Source organism: Rhinolophus hipposideros (assembly GCF_964194185.1).
Source record: "Rhinolophus hipposideros genome assembly, contig: SUPER_9_unloc_4, whole genome shotgun sequence".
NCBI lineage: Eukaryota > Metazoa > Chordata > Mammalia > Chiroptera > Rhinolophidae > Rhinolophus > Rhinolophus hipposideros.
Genome location: NW_027669494.1, coordinates 182497 through 198912, shown reverse-complemented (window position 1 = coordinate 198912; position 16416 = coordinate 182497). Strand labels below are relative to the sequence as shown.

At 38.6% G+C, this 16416-nt stretch overlaps 1 protein-coding gene across 4 annotated transcripts in view; it reads left to right on the top strand.

Moving 5' to 3' along the window:
• LOC308502960 (uncharacterized protein) overlaps positions 1–16416 on the top strand; it is a 90989-nt gene that overhangs the window by 31277 nt on the left and 43296 nt on the right. For all 4 annotated transcript variants that reach the window (XM_081080775.1, XM_081080773.1, XM_081080774.1 and 1 more), the window contains exons 10-14: positions 10858–10897; positions 11268–11326; positions 13377–13449; positions 15472–15651; positions 16311–16344. In XM_081080775.1, coding sequence (XP_080936901.1) covers positions 10858–10897; positions 11268–11326; positions 13377–13449; positions 15472–15651; positions 16311–16344 — 386 coding nt within the window. The remainder of the gene's footprint in view (positions 1–10857; positions 10898–11267; positions 11327–13376; positions 13450–15471; positions 15652–16310; positions 16345–16416) is intronic.

Genomic DNA, 16416 nt, shown 5'->3' with positions numbered 1-16416 from the left:
ATAACATATGACCATTTGACGCTTCATTGTTTTGTTGTTGTTCTTTTAACTTTAGTAAGTATCGAAGATGGGAGCTGAGAAAAAGAAGGGGCTGGGATATGTATAGTGATAGTAAAATTCTATAGGGAGTTTTCCCACAGTGACGGAGATATGCAATTTGGTTAAGGGTAAGGATTTTTAATGTGACTTTTACGTTATACCAGCCTGACTTTTATCATACTCGTGCCTAAATGGAATCTTTAATGGATTCCGGTACTCATTGTAACAGTCATGAAATCTTCCTGGTAGCTTTCAGTTATAAAACTATATAGCATAAGACATATAGTTTTATTTTTTTACACTTTGTATGTTGGTATGGTATACTTGTTAGGAGGAAGTGTTTTCTCCATTTTCTTTTTCGCTTACAGTCCGTGGACATTCCATATTGTTTTATATTAGTTTCCAGGATATTAGGTTCATCATTTAGACTAAAATAATAGTAGAGTTTTGAAAGTTTCGAATTCACGTTCTCCATCTCAAAACCCATATTACAAAAGGATTGCACTATGATCTAAATCATTGCATTGTGAATATATTTAAGTGTCTTCATCTAATTGAAGAGTACATGTGTTGCATAAAATAATAACCAATTTGAAAAGCAGAGATTCTTTTTTTTGTTTGTTTAGTGTTTGTTTTTTTTTTTAATTAATTTTATTGGGGTGACAATTGTTAGTAAATTTACATTCATTTCAGCTGTACAATTCTGTATTACATCGTCTATAAATCCCATTGCGTGTTCACCACCCAGAGTCAGTTCTCCTTCCATCACCATATATTTGATCCCCTTTACCCTCATCACCCACCCCCCACCCCCTTACCCTCTGGTAACCACTGAATTATTGTCTGTGTCTATGAGTTTTTGTTTCTCATTTGTTTGTCTTGTTCTTTTTGGTTTATATACCACATATCAGTGAAATCATAGGGTTCTCTGCTTTTTCTGTCTGACTTATTTCACTTAGCATTATTCTCTCGAGATCCATCCATGTTGTCACAAATGCTCCTATATCATCTTTCCTTAACGCCGAATAGTATTCCATTGTGTATATGTACCACAACTTCTTTATCCATTCATCTATCGAAGGACATTTTGGTTGTTTCCATGTCTTGGCCACCGTAAACAAAGCTGCAATGAACCTTGGAGTACACGTGTCTCTATAGAGAGATGCTTTTATATTTTTGGGGTAGATACCCAGGAGAGCGATTGCTGGGTCATATGGTAATTCTATTCGTAATTTCTTGAGGGACCTCCACACTGCCTTCCATAGCGGCTGCACCAGTCGGCATTCCCACCAACAGTGTATGAGAGTTCCTTTTTCTCCACAGCCCCTCCAACACTTGTTACTATTTGTTTTGTTGATGAAAGCCATTCTGACTGGGGTGAGGTGATATCTCATTGTGGTTTTCATTTGCATTTCTCAGATGATTAGCGATGTTGAGCATTTTTTCATATGTCTATTTGCCATTTGTATATCCTCTTTGGAGAATTGTCTCTTCAGGTCCTCTGCCCATTTTTCAATTGGGTTGTTTGTTTTTTTGTTGTTGAGTTTCATGAGTTCCTTGTATATTTTGGATATTCGCCCCTTATCAGAGGAACTGTTTGCGAAAATCTTCTCCCATTCAGTTGGTTGCCTCATTATTTTGTCAATAGTTTCTTTTGCTGTGCAGAAGCTTTTCAGTTTCATATAATCCCATTTGTTTATTTTAGTTTTTACTTCCATTGCCTTTGGAGTCAAATTCATAAAATGCTCTTTGAACCCAAGGTCCATAAGTTTAGTACCTATGTTTTCTTCAATGCAGTTTATTGTGTCAGGTCTTATGCTTAAGTCTTTGATCCATTTTGAATTAGTTTTGGTACATGGTGACAGATAGCAGTCCAGTTTCATTCTTTTGCACGTAGCTATCCAATTCTGCCAGCACCATTTATTGAAGAGGCTGTCTTTTCTCCATTGTATGTTTTTAGCTTCTTTGTCAAAAATTATCTGTCCATATTTATGTGGTTTTATTTCTGGGTTCTCAATTCTATTCCATTGGTCTATGTGTCTGTTTTTCCGCCAATACCAAGCTGTTTTGATTATTGTAGCCCTGTAGTACAAGGAAAAATCAGGGAGTGTGATACCTCCAGTATTGTTCTTTTTTTTTAATATTGCTATGGCTATTCGGGGTCTTTTGTGGTTCCAAACAAATCTGATGATTTTTTGTTCTATTTCTTTAAAAAATGCCATTGGGATTTTAATGGGGATTGCATTAAATCTGTATATGGCTCTGGGTAATATGGCCATTTTAACTATGTTGATTCTTCCAATCCATGAGCACGGAATGTCTTTCCATTTCTTTGTGTCTTCTTCAATTTCTTTCAAAAATGTCTTATAGTTTTCAGCATATAAATCCTTCACATCCTTGGTTAAGTTTATTCCTAGGTATTTTATTCTTTTTGCTGCAATTGCAAAAGGAATTGTTTTTTTCTATCTCTTTTTCTGAGATTTCATTGTTGGTATATAAGAAAGCAATAGACTTTTGTACGTTGATTTTGTAGCCAGCAACTTTACTGTATTCATTGATTGTTTCTAATAGCTTTTCGGTGGAGTCTTTAGGGTTTTCTATATATAGCATCATGTCATCTGCAAAGAGTGACAATTTAACTTCTTCATTCCCAATTTGGATGCCTTTTATTTCTTTCTCTTGCCTGATAGCTCTGGCGAGGACTTCCAACACTATGTTGAAAAGCAGAGGTGATAGGGGACATCCTTGTCGTGTTCCTGAACGTAGAGCAAAGGGCTTCAGCTTTTCACCATTAATTATGAGATTAGCTGAGGGCTTGTCGTATATGGCCTTTATTATGTTGAGGTATTTTCCTTCTATACCAATTTTAATAAGTGTTTTAATCATAAATGGATGTTGTACCTTATCAAATGCTTTTTCTGCATCAATTGATAGAATCATATGATTTTTGTCCTTTATTTTGTTTATGTGATGTATCACATTGATGGATTTGCGAATGTTGAACCATCCTTGTGCCCCGGGGATGAACCCCACTTGGTCGTGATGAATAATCTTTTTAATGCATTGTTGTATTCGATTTCCTAGAATTTTCTTTAGCATTTTAGCATCTGTATTCATCAGAGATATAGGTCTGTAGTTTTCTTTTTTTGTGTTGTCCTTACCAGGTTTTGGTATCAGGGTAATGTTGGCCTCATAAAATGAGTTAGGGAGTACTGACTCTTCTTCAATTTTTTGGAAGAGTTTGAGCAGGATTGGTATTAGATCCTCTTTGAAGGTTTGGTAGAATTCACTGGTGAAGCCATCTGGTCCAGGACTTTTGATTTTGGGAAGGTTTTTGATGACTGATTCAATTTCGTTACTGGTGATCGGCCTGTTAAGATTTTCCAGTTCTTCATGATTCAGCCTTGGAAGGCTATATGTTTCTAAGAACTTGTCCATTTCTTCTAAGTTATTAAATTTGGTGGCATATAGTCCTTCATAGTATTCTTGGATAATCCTTTGTATTTCTGTGGTGTCCGCGATAACTTCCCCTTTTTCACTTCTGATTTTGTTAATTAGTGTCTTCTCTCTTTTTATCTTAGTGAGTCTAGCCAAGGGTTTGTCGATTTTGTTAATCTTTTCAAAGAACCAGCTTTTTGTCACATTAATTTTTTCTATTGTCTTTTTGTTCTCTATTTCATTTAGTTCTGCTCTGATTTTTGTTATTTCCTTTCTTCTGCTGACCTTGGGTTTCGCTTGTTCTTCTTTTTCTAGTTTTTTAAGGTGTAACATGAGGTTATTTATTTGGGATTTTTCTTGTTTCTTGAGATAGGCCTGTAATGATATAAATTTCCCTCTTAAAACTGCTTTCGCGGCATCCCAAAAATTTTGGTAGGATGTATTTTCATTGTCATTTGTTTCTATGTATCTTTTGAGCTCTCCTCTAATTTCTTCTTTGACCCAGTCGTTCTTTAATAGTATGTTGTTTAATCTCCATGTATTTGTGTTTTTTCCTGCTTTCTTTTTGCAGTTGATATCCAATTTCAAAGCTTTGTGATCAGAGAATATGCTTGGTATGATTTCAATCTTCTTAAATTTGCTGAGGCTGATTTTGTGTCCCAATATATGGTCTATCCTTCAGAATGTTCCATGTACACTAGAAAAGAATGTATAGTCTGATGTTTTAGGATGAAGTGCTCTATATATGTCAATGATGTCCAATTCATCTAATGTGTCATTTAGGGCTGCGATTTCGTTATTTATCTTCTGTTTGGATGATCTATCCATAGCTGTCAATGATGTATTTAAGTCCCCTAGTATAATTGTGTTTTGGTCAATTTCTCCCTTTAGTTCTGTTAGTAGTTGCTTGGTATATTTCGGTGCTCCCTGATTGGGGGCATAAATATTGATGACTGTTATGTCTTCTTGTTGTATAGTCCCCTTTACCATTATGAAATGTCCATCTTTGTCTCTTGTTATCTTTTTCACCCTGAAGTCTGTTTCATCGGAAATCATTATGGCTACACCTGATTTTCTCTGGGTACCATTTGCTTGGCGTGTCAATTTCCACCCTTTCACTTTGAGTCTATGCTTGTCCTTGTAGCTGAGATGTGTCTCTTGTAGGCAGCATATGGTTGGGTTTAGTTTTTTGATCCAATCTGCTACTCTGTGTCTCTTTATTGGTGAGTTCAGTCCATTTACATTTAGGGTGATTATTGATATGTGAGGATTTCCTATCATTCTGTCTTTAGTTTTCTGGTAAGGCTGTGTCTCCATTGTTTCTTTGCCTTTTTGTTGTTGTCTGTTATTTCTGTGTGGTGGTATTCTATGATGTTTCCCTCTGTTTCTTCTTTTATTACAGTATATATTTCAGATTGGATGTTTTTTGAGTGGTTACCCTTGAGTTTATGTAAAAGAAAGTTTGATATTTAGAGTATTCCAGTTTCTTCAGTACGCTTACTTTCTCTATTCCCATATTCCAGTTCAGGCCTTTACGCTCCCCCTTTTTATGTTTCGGTTGCCACAAGTTGTCCCTGTTGATGGTGGTCTAATAGCCTCCTTTAGTATTTCTTGTAGTGCAGGTTGTGTATTAGAAAATTCCCTCAGCTTCTGGATGTCTGGAAAGGTCTTTATTCCTCCTTCATATCTAAAAGAGATCTTTGCTGGATATATTATTCTTGGCTCATGATTTCTCTCTTTCAATAGTTTGAATATTTGGTTCCATTCCCTCCTAGCTTGTAGAGTTTCTGCTGAAAAATCTGATGATAATCTAATGGGCTTTCCTTTGTAAGTTACCGTCTTCTTTTCCCTGGCTGCCTTGAGGATTCTTTCTTTGTCATTGATTTTAGACAGCTTCAATACAATGTGCCTTGGTGAAGGCCTGTTGGGATTGAGGTAATTGGGTGTTCTATTTGCTTCTTGGATTCGAGGATCCAGTTCTGTCCACAACTTTGGGAAGTTCTCATCGACGATTTGTTTGAATATATTCTCTGTTCCCTTCCCTCTTTCTTCTCCTTCTGGTATGCCCATTATTCTTATATTGCTCTTTCTGATGGAGTCAGAAAGTTCTTGTAGAGTTCTTTCATTTCTTTTAAGTCTCAAGTCTCTTTCTTCTTCCCTCTGTGTAAATTCCAGGTTCCTATCTTCGATGTCACTGATTCTTTCCTCCATCTGGTCAACTCTACTACCTAAGCTGGATATTTTATTGTTAATTTCTTCTATTGAGTTCTTAATCTCCAGAAATTCTATTTGGTTCTTTTTCAAGATTTCAATCTCTTTTGTAAAATGCTCATGGTGTTCTTTGATTGTGTTTCTGAGTTCATTAAACTGCCTTTCTGTGTTTTCTTGCATCTCGTTCAGTTTTTTCAGAATTGCGATCTTGAATTCTCTGTCATTTAAATCACAAAGGTCCATATCTCTAAGTTCCTTTTCTGGAGACTTTTCACTTTCTTTCTGAGCTATCTTGTTGCCTTGGTTATTCATGGCAATCACTGATTTACTATTTCTCTTCCTAGACATCTACAGGAGTGTCTTCTGCAACAGGTTGATAGGTATGCGAAGAGCTTTTGGAGTTCCAAAGCTCTTTCTGCACCAGATTCAGAGCCCGTATGTTTCAGCAGTTCTGTTTACTCCCGCAGGGATCCGCCCAGATAGGTGGGGCCAGGGGCGGGGTGAGTTGTGAGAAGTGGCCCAGAGCAATGGCGGCGACCACCACCACAGCCAGTCCTGCTTCCACAGCTCCCTCCCCTTTGCCAGAACTAGTTGAGCTGCGAATCTGTGTCTGCGGTCCACAGTTCTCAGAGCAGCAAATATTCTGTCCTTTGATCCGACACTGCTACTTTAATGCTTCTAGCACCGGGCAGGTGGGGGCAGGGCGAGCTCTGGGAGGGTAGGGAGGGGGCAGCTAGTCTCTGTGCCTAAGGCTTCCGTTCTCCGCTCGGCAGTGAGGTCTTAAACCACCGATTTCAGCCCTCTTCCCTCAGTCTTTGCTCCGAGGTCTGCCGTGAGAGAGCATTGTGTTCAGCTGTGCTATATGCTGCCCCCTCAGCCCTGTGGGCCGTAAGCGGAGCCCTAGCAGTCCGAGTCCTTCCCGCTCCCGCAGCTGCGGAGGATCCGGGAGCAGCGGGCTCCGAGCACTGAGCTAGGTCTGCGTCCTGCGCCCGCGCGGCTTCGTCTCCGCACTTCTCCTCTCCCTCCTCCCCCGCTCGCGCGATTCACCCACCTGGAGGTGAATTCAGTAGTCGGCCTCTTCGTCTTGCCTGTCTGCTGTGCAAGGAGTCCTTTGTGGAGTTATTGTTGTCAGATTCGTTGTAAATTCCAGGGGAGCGTTACAGAGGCTCACCTCACGCCGCCATTTTTTTTGATCTCTTGATTAGTGTTTTAATGGCCTGTTTGATTATGTGGTATTGATGCATGGGCCCTGGCCTGTATAAGCAAGAGCGACACAGATTTTCTTTTCACTGATATGGTGAAATACTCCATAGTCAAATCAACACTTGTTCTGGACCTATTCTGTAACCAGCACGATGTGAGTTAATCCTCAGAATAGCTTTGTGAAGGAAGGGAATCTTCATCTTCAGAGATAAGTAAATGGAGACCAAGACAGTCTAGGCAGCATGACTTGCAGTAGCCAGGGAGAAGTTTGAGGGTTTGATGCAAAATCCACTTGGCTCCAAAGCTGATGATGCTCTTGGCTGCTCCCTATAAAAATATGTCCGTGAGATTCTATGCCCATGTCCATGATGCATTGACCAAAGTAAAGAAAGGAGCCGTGTCTATAAAAGATAGGATCCTTTCTTTACTCTGGTCAAAAGCAGAGATTCTTAAAAACCATATAGTCAAATGTCAAGTTTCAGAAAGTTTTTAGTTTTGTTTTTTAAATGTAAAATTTTTCATTTCTGTTACAGCTGACATTCAATATGATGTGAGCCTCAGGTGTACAGCATCGTGATTAGGCATTTATATAATGTGCAAACTGGTACCCCGATTAGTGTGGTATCCCTGACACCGTACTTCGTTATTACAATCCTATTTACTGTATTCTTTGTGCTGTACTTGACATCTTCACGACTATTTTATATCTGCCACTTTATACTTCTTAGTGTTGTTTCCATTTCAATCATTCCTTTAACAATCCTCGAACCGGGCAAGGATCAGTTCGTTCTCTGCTCCTATGAGTTTGTTTCCCTTTTCTCTGTTCATTTATTTTTTTTTTTTTGGACATAACCAATAAGTGAAATCATGTGGTATTTGTCTTTCTCTGTCTGACTTTTTTCACTTAGAATAATACCTTCTAGGTCCACACATGTGTCACAAACGATAAGTATTTATTCTTCATTACAGACAAGTAGCATTTTGTTATATATATATGTCCATCTTCTTCTTTCTCCAAGATGATGGATTTTTTGGTTACTTTCTTATCTGGACTATTGAAAATAATGCGGCAAACAATAAAAAAAAAATAATGTGGCAACGACCATAGAAATGCATGTTGTTTTCAAATTAGTGTTTTGGATTTCTGTGGAGGAAAACCCAGAAGAGGGACTGCTGTGCCACATGGTAGTTCTATTTCTAAATTTTTGAGGAACTTCCATATTGTTTTCCATTGTCTGCCTGGATTTGCAGTCTCACCAACAGTGCACGAGGACTCCGTTTTTTTTCATATCCTCACCAACACTTGTTGCTTGTTGATTCATGGATCATGGACATTCTGACAGTTGTGAGGTGGTAGCTCATTGTATTTTTAATTTGCATTGCTCTGATGATTAGTGACACGGAGCATGTTTTCGTATGTCTCTTGGCTATATGTGTGACCCCTTTGGAGAAAAGTCTATTCAGGTACTCTTCTCATTTTGTAATTGCATTGTTCGTCTTTTGGTGTTAAGGTTTATGAGTTCCTTATATGTTTTGGATGTCAACTCTTTATCAAATATATCAGTGGCAAATATTTTCTCCATTCTTCCCGTCGTGACTTCATGTTGTTGTTGGTTTCCTTTGCGGTGAAGAAAGTTTGTAGTTTGATTGTCGTGTGTATGGGTCTTGCATTCTTAACCATTCAGCTACCTTATGTCTTTTCTGGAGCATTTAATCTATTTACATTTAAAGTAATTATTTGTAGGTACGTAGTTATTGGCATTTTCTTATTCACTTCTCCCCCTCCTGCTCTTTCTCCTCCTTCTCCTCATCCTCCTTTTTTTTCTAGTCGTGGTTTTACATTTCTTGTGATAGTGGTTTCCTGGTGCTGAACTGCAACACCTCCTTTTTCTCTGGCAAGCTCTTTTCCTCTCGTTTGATTCGAAATGAGAGCCTTGCTGGATACAGTGCTCTTGGTTGTAAATTATTGCGTTTCATCACATTTCTATATTTCTTCCCCATTCCTCTGTCCTTCGGATTTACTTTTGAGAGATCACCTGACAGTCTTATGCAAGCTCCCTTGTATGTACCTAACTGCTTTTCTCTTGCTGGTTTTAATATCTCTCTGTGTCTTTACCCTTTGGTGTTTTAATTCTGGTATGTCTTGGTCTGGGCCTGTTTGCTTTATTTTGTTTGGAGCTCTGTGTGTTTCCTACTCTTGCGTATCCTTCAACAGGTTAGGGAAGATTTCCGTCATTATTTATTCAAATAGGTTTTCAATTCCTTTCTGTCTCTCTCTTCTCCTTTTGATAGCCTTACGAGTGCTGTTACACTTTATCTTGTCCCAGAAGTCCCTTAAAGCCTTCTCTCTCTCGTTCTTTTTGACACATAATCATTTTTCATATCTTTTTCTTCTGTTCTGATTGTGTGTTTTCTGCTCCCTTGTCTTCCAAATCACTGATTTGAACGTCTGCTTCAACCAAATCTGGTGCTGATTCCATCTATTAATTACTCATTTCAGATGTTGTATTTTTCATAGTCGACTTTCGTTAATGATTTCCATGTCCATTTTTTAGGTTTGCTGTCTCTGTTGATGTGTTACAACGTTTATCTACTTTTCCCCAAAGTTCATTGACATCCTTAGAAGTAGTATTTTGAACTGTGTGTCTGGTAAATAACTTGTCTCCATTAGGTTTAGTTCTTTCTCTAGTTTTTTTTTCCTGGTCTTTCATTAGAGAAAAATTTCTTTCTCTCTTCTTTTTTCACTTCCTCTCTGTGTTTGTTTCAGTGTTTATGTGGATCTTCTAATTCTCCTCATCTGGACAGTATTGCCTTATATACCAGGTGTCGTGTGGCGCCCAGTGGTACAGGCCCCAGTTACCTGAGCCTTGTGTTCCAGAAGCTCATGTGGGTGATGTGTGCCCTCCTGTTGTACTTGAGCCTTATTGCTGTTGGCACATCTGGGTGTGGAATTGACCCTCAGGACGACTGGCTGTGACGACAGTAGATGAACCCCTGTGTGTGGGCTGACCTCGCAGAGTGAGATCGGCTGTAGCAGGGCTCCGGTGTCTGCTCAGTCCATGGCTTGGCTTTGTCATTTGTGAAGCTAATTTGGTCATGTTCTGGTGTCACTTGAAGCTGGTCCCAAGGTGTGTTGGATTTGGGGCTCTTGTGAGGGGCTGTCTGGCAGGCCCAGATCAGCTGCTGCTTGTGCCCAACCGGGAGCCACTAGGGGAAGGTACAAAGTGACCTGTTGTTGGTAGCTGCGTTTGTGAGTTTGTAGGCAGCTGCGAGGCGCTATGTCGTGAAGCAAGACAGGCTGATGGATAGGCTCCTAGAAAGAAATGGAACTCCTCAATATCATAAATGGTGCCCGAGTGGCTGTTGTAAACTAGAATTGTGATGATGCAAACCTCTGTTTACTGAGTGACTCCCCATGACGTGAGGGTAGAATTCATCTGCTAGCATGACACGTGCCTTCTTTGATTTGGTTCTGATTCTGCAGTTGTCTCTCCATCCCATTCTCAGAGTTCCAGGCTTACCCCATTCTTCTTCTGCCCTCACTTACAATATGTTGTTTCATACGCAGGCTTTTGCGCCCGCTGCCCTTTCTGGACTCCCCTTCATGGTTTCCCTCCGCACCTCGTATGTCTTTCAAGATGCAGCCCTGTTTTTGCAGCATGTGGTACAACTGATTGTTGTTTCTTTTGTGCCCGTACTATACTTTATTGATCTGAGGTGTAGGACTGGAGAGCGGTACTTTTCTGTTCTGATTGTTTTCACAAATTATAGTATATCGACCTCTACTAGAATATAGGACAAAGTCTTTCATTTCTATTTCCAGCTTCCCCTGGGTCTATGCCTGTGATTTGATGGCTATGATAGCGGTTTGTTGTCTTACTGACTGAAGGACTGAGTGAGCGAGTGAATGAGTAAATGAATATGATGTTTTCTGAAGTTGGGTTTTTCTTTTCTTTTTTTTAATAGAAAGAAGCAACCAAGCCGCCAATTGGAAAAAGAGAAAAAGGTGTGGATATTATTGAAAGTGCTCCACAAGAGCAAACAAAAACTGATATCTTGACTTGTGTTGATGGAGCACACCAAAATAATACAAGTGATAATTTAGTGACTATCTATGAATTCTTTCTAGCTTAAGTGCTGCTATACACAAATCTAACACGTGTAGATCCAACTGTGATTTTCATTTCTTATAAGCATTTGTTCCTATCTTTTTTGCAAAAGTATCCCCATTACTAACAACTGCTTCTTCTTGCAAATGCTTCGACCCCCTGAAATTCTTTTCTGCTGTTACTTTTATGGAAATATTCATGACTTGGATGTGTATTTAAAATGCATAGAAATATATGTTCACATTAATGTTCTGTGACGTTTTATAGTTAAAACATCGGCATTAAGATTGAAAGAAGAAGCTGAAAAATTATGTTGGGATTCTGAGGTACTGTCATTCACTACTATTATTTTTATCATTATTATTTTAAATGTCACCATCCGGTGATGTTAAAACATAAAAGGTATGGTTTGACTATACTTTCTTACCTCTGCATTTCCCCACCTAAATTATTTTATTATGGTATAGCCTATAATTAATAAAATACATATGTGCTGAATATAATGAGACTGCATAGTACAGCTTGGCTAACTTGCATGGGTCACTGAAGGCGGTCGGTGTAGAATAGTATAAAACGAGAAGGCTTCCAAGTCATAAGGAATCAGTTGGGTTCTGAAGTTAAGTTTACCTAAAAGCTAAAGAATCATTCCAGCTTGAAGTATGCCCAAATGCATGCTTCTGTGGTTTTTACGGTTGTGTAAATGTCCTAATGAGATTCAGAAAGAAAGAATTTGGAATTTAGGGTTTTTTATACCTTGGAATTTGAAAAGATAATGCCTGCTACATGCAAGTATTATTGTATTTGTATTCTCCAATAGATCTGCAAGGAACTTTTCCAGGGAAGGAAGAGCATTGTTAATAGTAATACTGTGCAGGATTATACTAACAACAATCGGCCGAGTGCTGCTTTAATACACAACAACTGTCCTGTTCAGTTAAAATAGCATGCATTGAGTATCTTGATGGCAACCATGCTTGTAGTAATAGAAGTACAAAGTAATGATGAGCCAATGTGAGATGACAGCTGTGAAAAGAGACAGGAGGAGTGTGATCTTCTGATATAGGCAGCTGCTGCCTACTGGTGTAGACACTGTGTTTGACGATAAGAACACACTAGAACCCTGGATAGGTCACTTAGTAGCTGTGGGATCTGGGGGAAACTTCTTTTTAACCTGTTGGATGTCAGTGACCTCATTCATCATAAAGGTACTTATGCCTACCTTTCAGGGTGTGAAATGAACTAATGTGGTAACAAATGTGAAAACACTTTGTGAAGTGTAAAGGGAGCTATAGAAATGTAAAATCAATGATCACAGTGGGTGGTAGTGACTTACCAAATGGTGGGGACACTTTTTGTAAACCTGAAGGACAATCAAATGGCTGTAGTGTGAAGAACAGAGTGGAAAAGTTAGAAGGGGCATGTGGATTTCTAATCTGGGGGATGCTAAACTTCAGGAGACTGTGATAGGCGATACCCTGTTGATGTGTAGTGTTTCGGTACTTGAGGCTCTATTGGTGCGAGCTCAGTGTTTTGACCTGAAGTAAATGTCTGTGTGGGATACTGCCACGTGAAGCATGAGAAGGAGCCAGTCATGTGAAGGTCTAGGAGCGAAACCTGCTGGGCAGGGACAGCAATGGATCCTGTGGGTTCATCATTTTATTCTAGTGTCTTGGAATGGTCAGGAAGCAGGAAGAGGGTCAACCACCATCAAACCATTTTTATATTTGTTGTTTGTGTGGATAAGAAATAAACTGTGCATGGCAGATGCCTGGTACATTTGAGATGGTTAACATATAAATGTTCTTATTTTACCCTGATTAGATCTTATTAAACTTTTTGAAAAGTTGCATAACTATATATAACATTTTCCTATTATTTATTTAAATATAACTTAAAGAAAGGTTTTTCTTACACCTTTGTCATTCTGTTTAACCACTTTTCCTATCAAAATTTTTATCAAATAAGAGTTTGGTTTTGCCAAGCACTTGTTGACCTAGATGAAGTAGGTTCTAATATGTTCTGTTTAGACTCCACAGGACATACACCAAGGTTTCTTACCATGTCGGTCAAGTATCTTGTTTTAACACTAAAAAAACAAACAAAAAGAATGTATCATTAGAAATATTTCAAAGTATAGGAAGTACACTTTTCAAGGTATTTAGTTCGCTGCAAAAGTAATTGCAGTTTAAAAGGTTTTAAAAAATTGCACAAACTGCAATATCATTTGTACCAACCTAATATTTGCTTAAATACCTATTTTTCAAAAAGTCCTTTTCTTGGAGTTTATAACGTTAATATTGTTATCCTGAATTGTTAGCTAGAGATTGCATGAAGTGTCCATTAGTTACTAATCATCTTGTTTCCTAACCCCTTCAGCCGAGCATTGAATTGGAAGATCCTGTTCCTAACAAAGCTGTAGGAATGGATTTGGTGCAACTCTTCGGACCAGGTACACTTTGTAATACCAATTTAATTTTGCGCAGGAGTACGCAAGGACATGTGACATGCTTGCAGTCTTCTCTTTCTCATTCCTTTTTTTTGTTACAAATTTAATTGAAGGATTTGACATAAATAATGTGATGTCATTGTTGGTATCGGTGTTTGAGAAAAGGTATTCACAGGAATAAGAAAATGAGATTTTAAATTGGTGACTTCACTAAGATGGTTCTCCGTTTGTTCCATAGCCTAAATGTCCCAGTTTAAAATCCCTGTACTTAATAGCGTTACCAGAGGTCAATTATCACACTGGAAGATTTTTCCAGCGTTTTCAAATGGTCATTTGAATTTTGACGTTTACCCAAGTTAGCCTCAGTTGCTACCATGACAATTGTTTTTTAACTTTACTTCCTCTTAGTGTTGTAACACTGATGGTCTTAAGCCAACCAGATGTTCTGCTGAGCAGACACTGGCGGCATGTGTATGTGCGCCTATGCTATCTTCGATTATTAAAAATGGGAGAAGTAGTTAATGGTAATGAATATTTGGTAGACACAATCTTTGAAAACAGGAATTCTGAAGCTTTTGTGCCTTGGGATGCTTTTATGCGATTAAAAATTATTGAGCATTCCAAAGAACATTTTTAAGTCGGTAGGCTCCATACATCGTGACAATATTAGAAATAAAAACTGAACAATTTAAAATAGGAGCACACACAGTCATGCATTCTGTGAGCCATTGGAGCTACGACCCAGTAACCGTAGACCTATGATGTCACCATCAGAGCTGTGATATCACGGCTGTGGAAAACTCTACTGTACACTTAGAAGAGAATGAGAGTGAAAATGGCAAATGACATTCAGTATTTCTGTGAAAATAGTTTTGACCTTTTCGGGCCCCTCGACTGACAGACCTTGGGACTTCACGGATTCTCACATGACATTGGAAACCACCGTCTTAAATGATGTACGGGCTTCCTGGATGTGAAGTGATAAAAGAGGCTTTAAAGCTTCACTTCTACAGTGTGGTTTTCTTTCACTTGTCTCGTAGATTTAAGCTGAGATTTTGTTTAAAAAGCAAAAGGAAAATGTTTTGTTATGTATTTGTTTTCTGTCTCATGGTGCCCTGTATTCTTTGGAGCTAATGTATACCTAGTTTGAACGTATTTTTTTTTAAGATTTTTTTTTTATTGGGGAAGGGGAACAGGACTTTATTGGTGAACAGTGTATTTCCAGGACTTTTTTCCAAGTAAGGTGTTGTCCTTTCAATCTTAGTTGTGGAGGGTGCCATTCAGCTTCAACTTGTTGTCCTTTCAGTCTTATTGGTGGAGGGCGCAGCTCAGCTCCAGGTCCAGTTGCCATTAGTAGTTGCAGGGGGCGTAGCCCACCATCCCCTGCGGGACTCGAGGAACTGAACCGACAACCTTGTGGTTGAGAGTCCACTGGCCCCTGTGGGAATCGAACCGGCAGCCTTCGGAGTTAGGCGCATGGAGCTCTAACCACTTGAGCCACCGGTCGGGCCCTGATCGTATTTTACTTGGAAACAATAAGGTCACCCAAGCCTGTCATTTGTCATTTGAATTTCAATTATCAAAGGCTTAAAAAGTGAATTCTGAACGTATTGGAGCATTTAGAAAAGACCATTTTCTTGTAATAAGTAGTTTCTTATTTGAAATAGTACGATTCATTGAAACTTGTTTTAAACCCATGTTTGTCACACATATTTAAACTTAAGCGGTTAGACATAACTTTTGATAATGACAAAAAGATTCATACCCACACCATTTTAACTATTAAGAAGAAAAGCTTTAATTGGAAACACATTATATAACAGAAATTGCTGAGTGACAATAGTTAATTCAACTTAACTTACGTGAATGGCAAGTATAGGACAACTAAAATAAAATGTACTAAGAAGGAACAGAGTGTTTGGGAGAAAGGAGGACGTGGGACTGCTTCTCTGAAGAAGGACGTTTTACAAGATGGTCAGCTTTGTGTTATTTTTACCTCCTCATAAACGAAAATTTTATTTTCAGATTCTCCCAGCTGGAATGTTGCTTCTTTGATTTTCAATCATGAAACTTGTCAAAGATCCTGGGATTCGAAATTTCGTGATAAATGGCCATTTGTCACACACTCATTTAGAAAACCTCTGTCAGCATCCACAGAGTTTGGACAGATGGCCGCAATAGACAAACGAAAGACGCAAATTGGAGGTGTGTTCCTCTTACATAATTCTTCCCTCCATGACTAGTGTGAATCACAGCCACCAGGAAACAGAGAAAGCAAAGAAGGAAATAAAAAACACACAAAGAGTTCAACCCTAGCCTATCTCTGTGTAGGATGATCGTAGTTCTGAATTTCCTACAGTCATTTTGTAGCAAAATCTGCTTTATGTTTACTCTGTTTACACAACTTACAGCCAAATAGAATAACTTTTAGCAGGACATTGGCATTCTTCCTCAATCAGAGTAACATAAGGAAATAAGAAAGGGAATAAGGAGAAAGTGTGATTCCATTTAGACTAGTATTTAGCGTACACTGGGGAGTATATATGCATACATACACACATATGTAGGTACATACGTATATATGTATATATATCTGTGCATATGTGTATGTGTATGAATATATATTAAAATATATATGTGTGTATACACACACACACACACACACACAGACAGACATAGAGCAGAGGAAGTAAAAGTTCTTCATGTATTAATTGCCCACCAGTTGTATCAGTAACATTCACTCTACTATAGTCTTCAGGGGTGTTCCCAAAGAAACATTTTTACATCACTTGAATCTGATGCTTTGAAAGTTCTGTGTTTTTCTGTTGTGTATTTACAATGTATGTAAATGTTTTCTTTAACAGTGGATGAGTGTCCTAAATGCGACCCTGCAAGCAGGTAGGATTTTATGGATTTCTAAAATTGCATGTTAACTGAGAGACTGCCCAGAGAAGCCAGTAAGCTTTAATG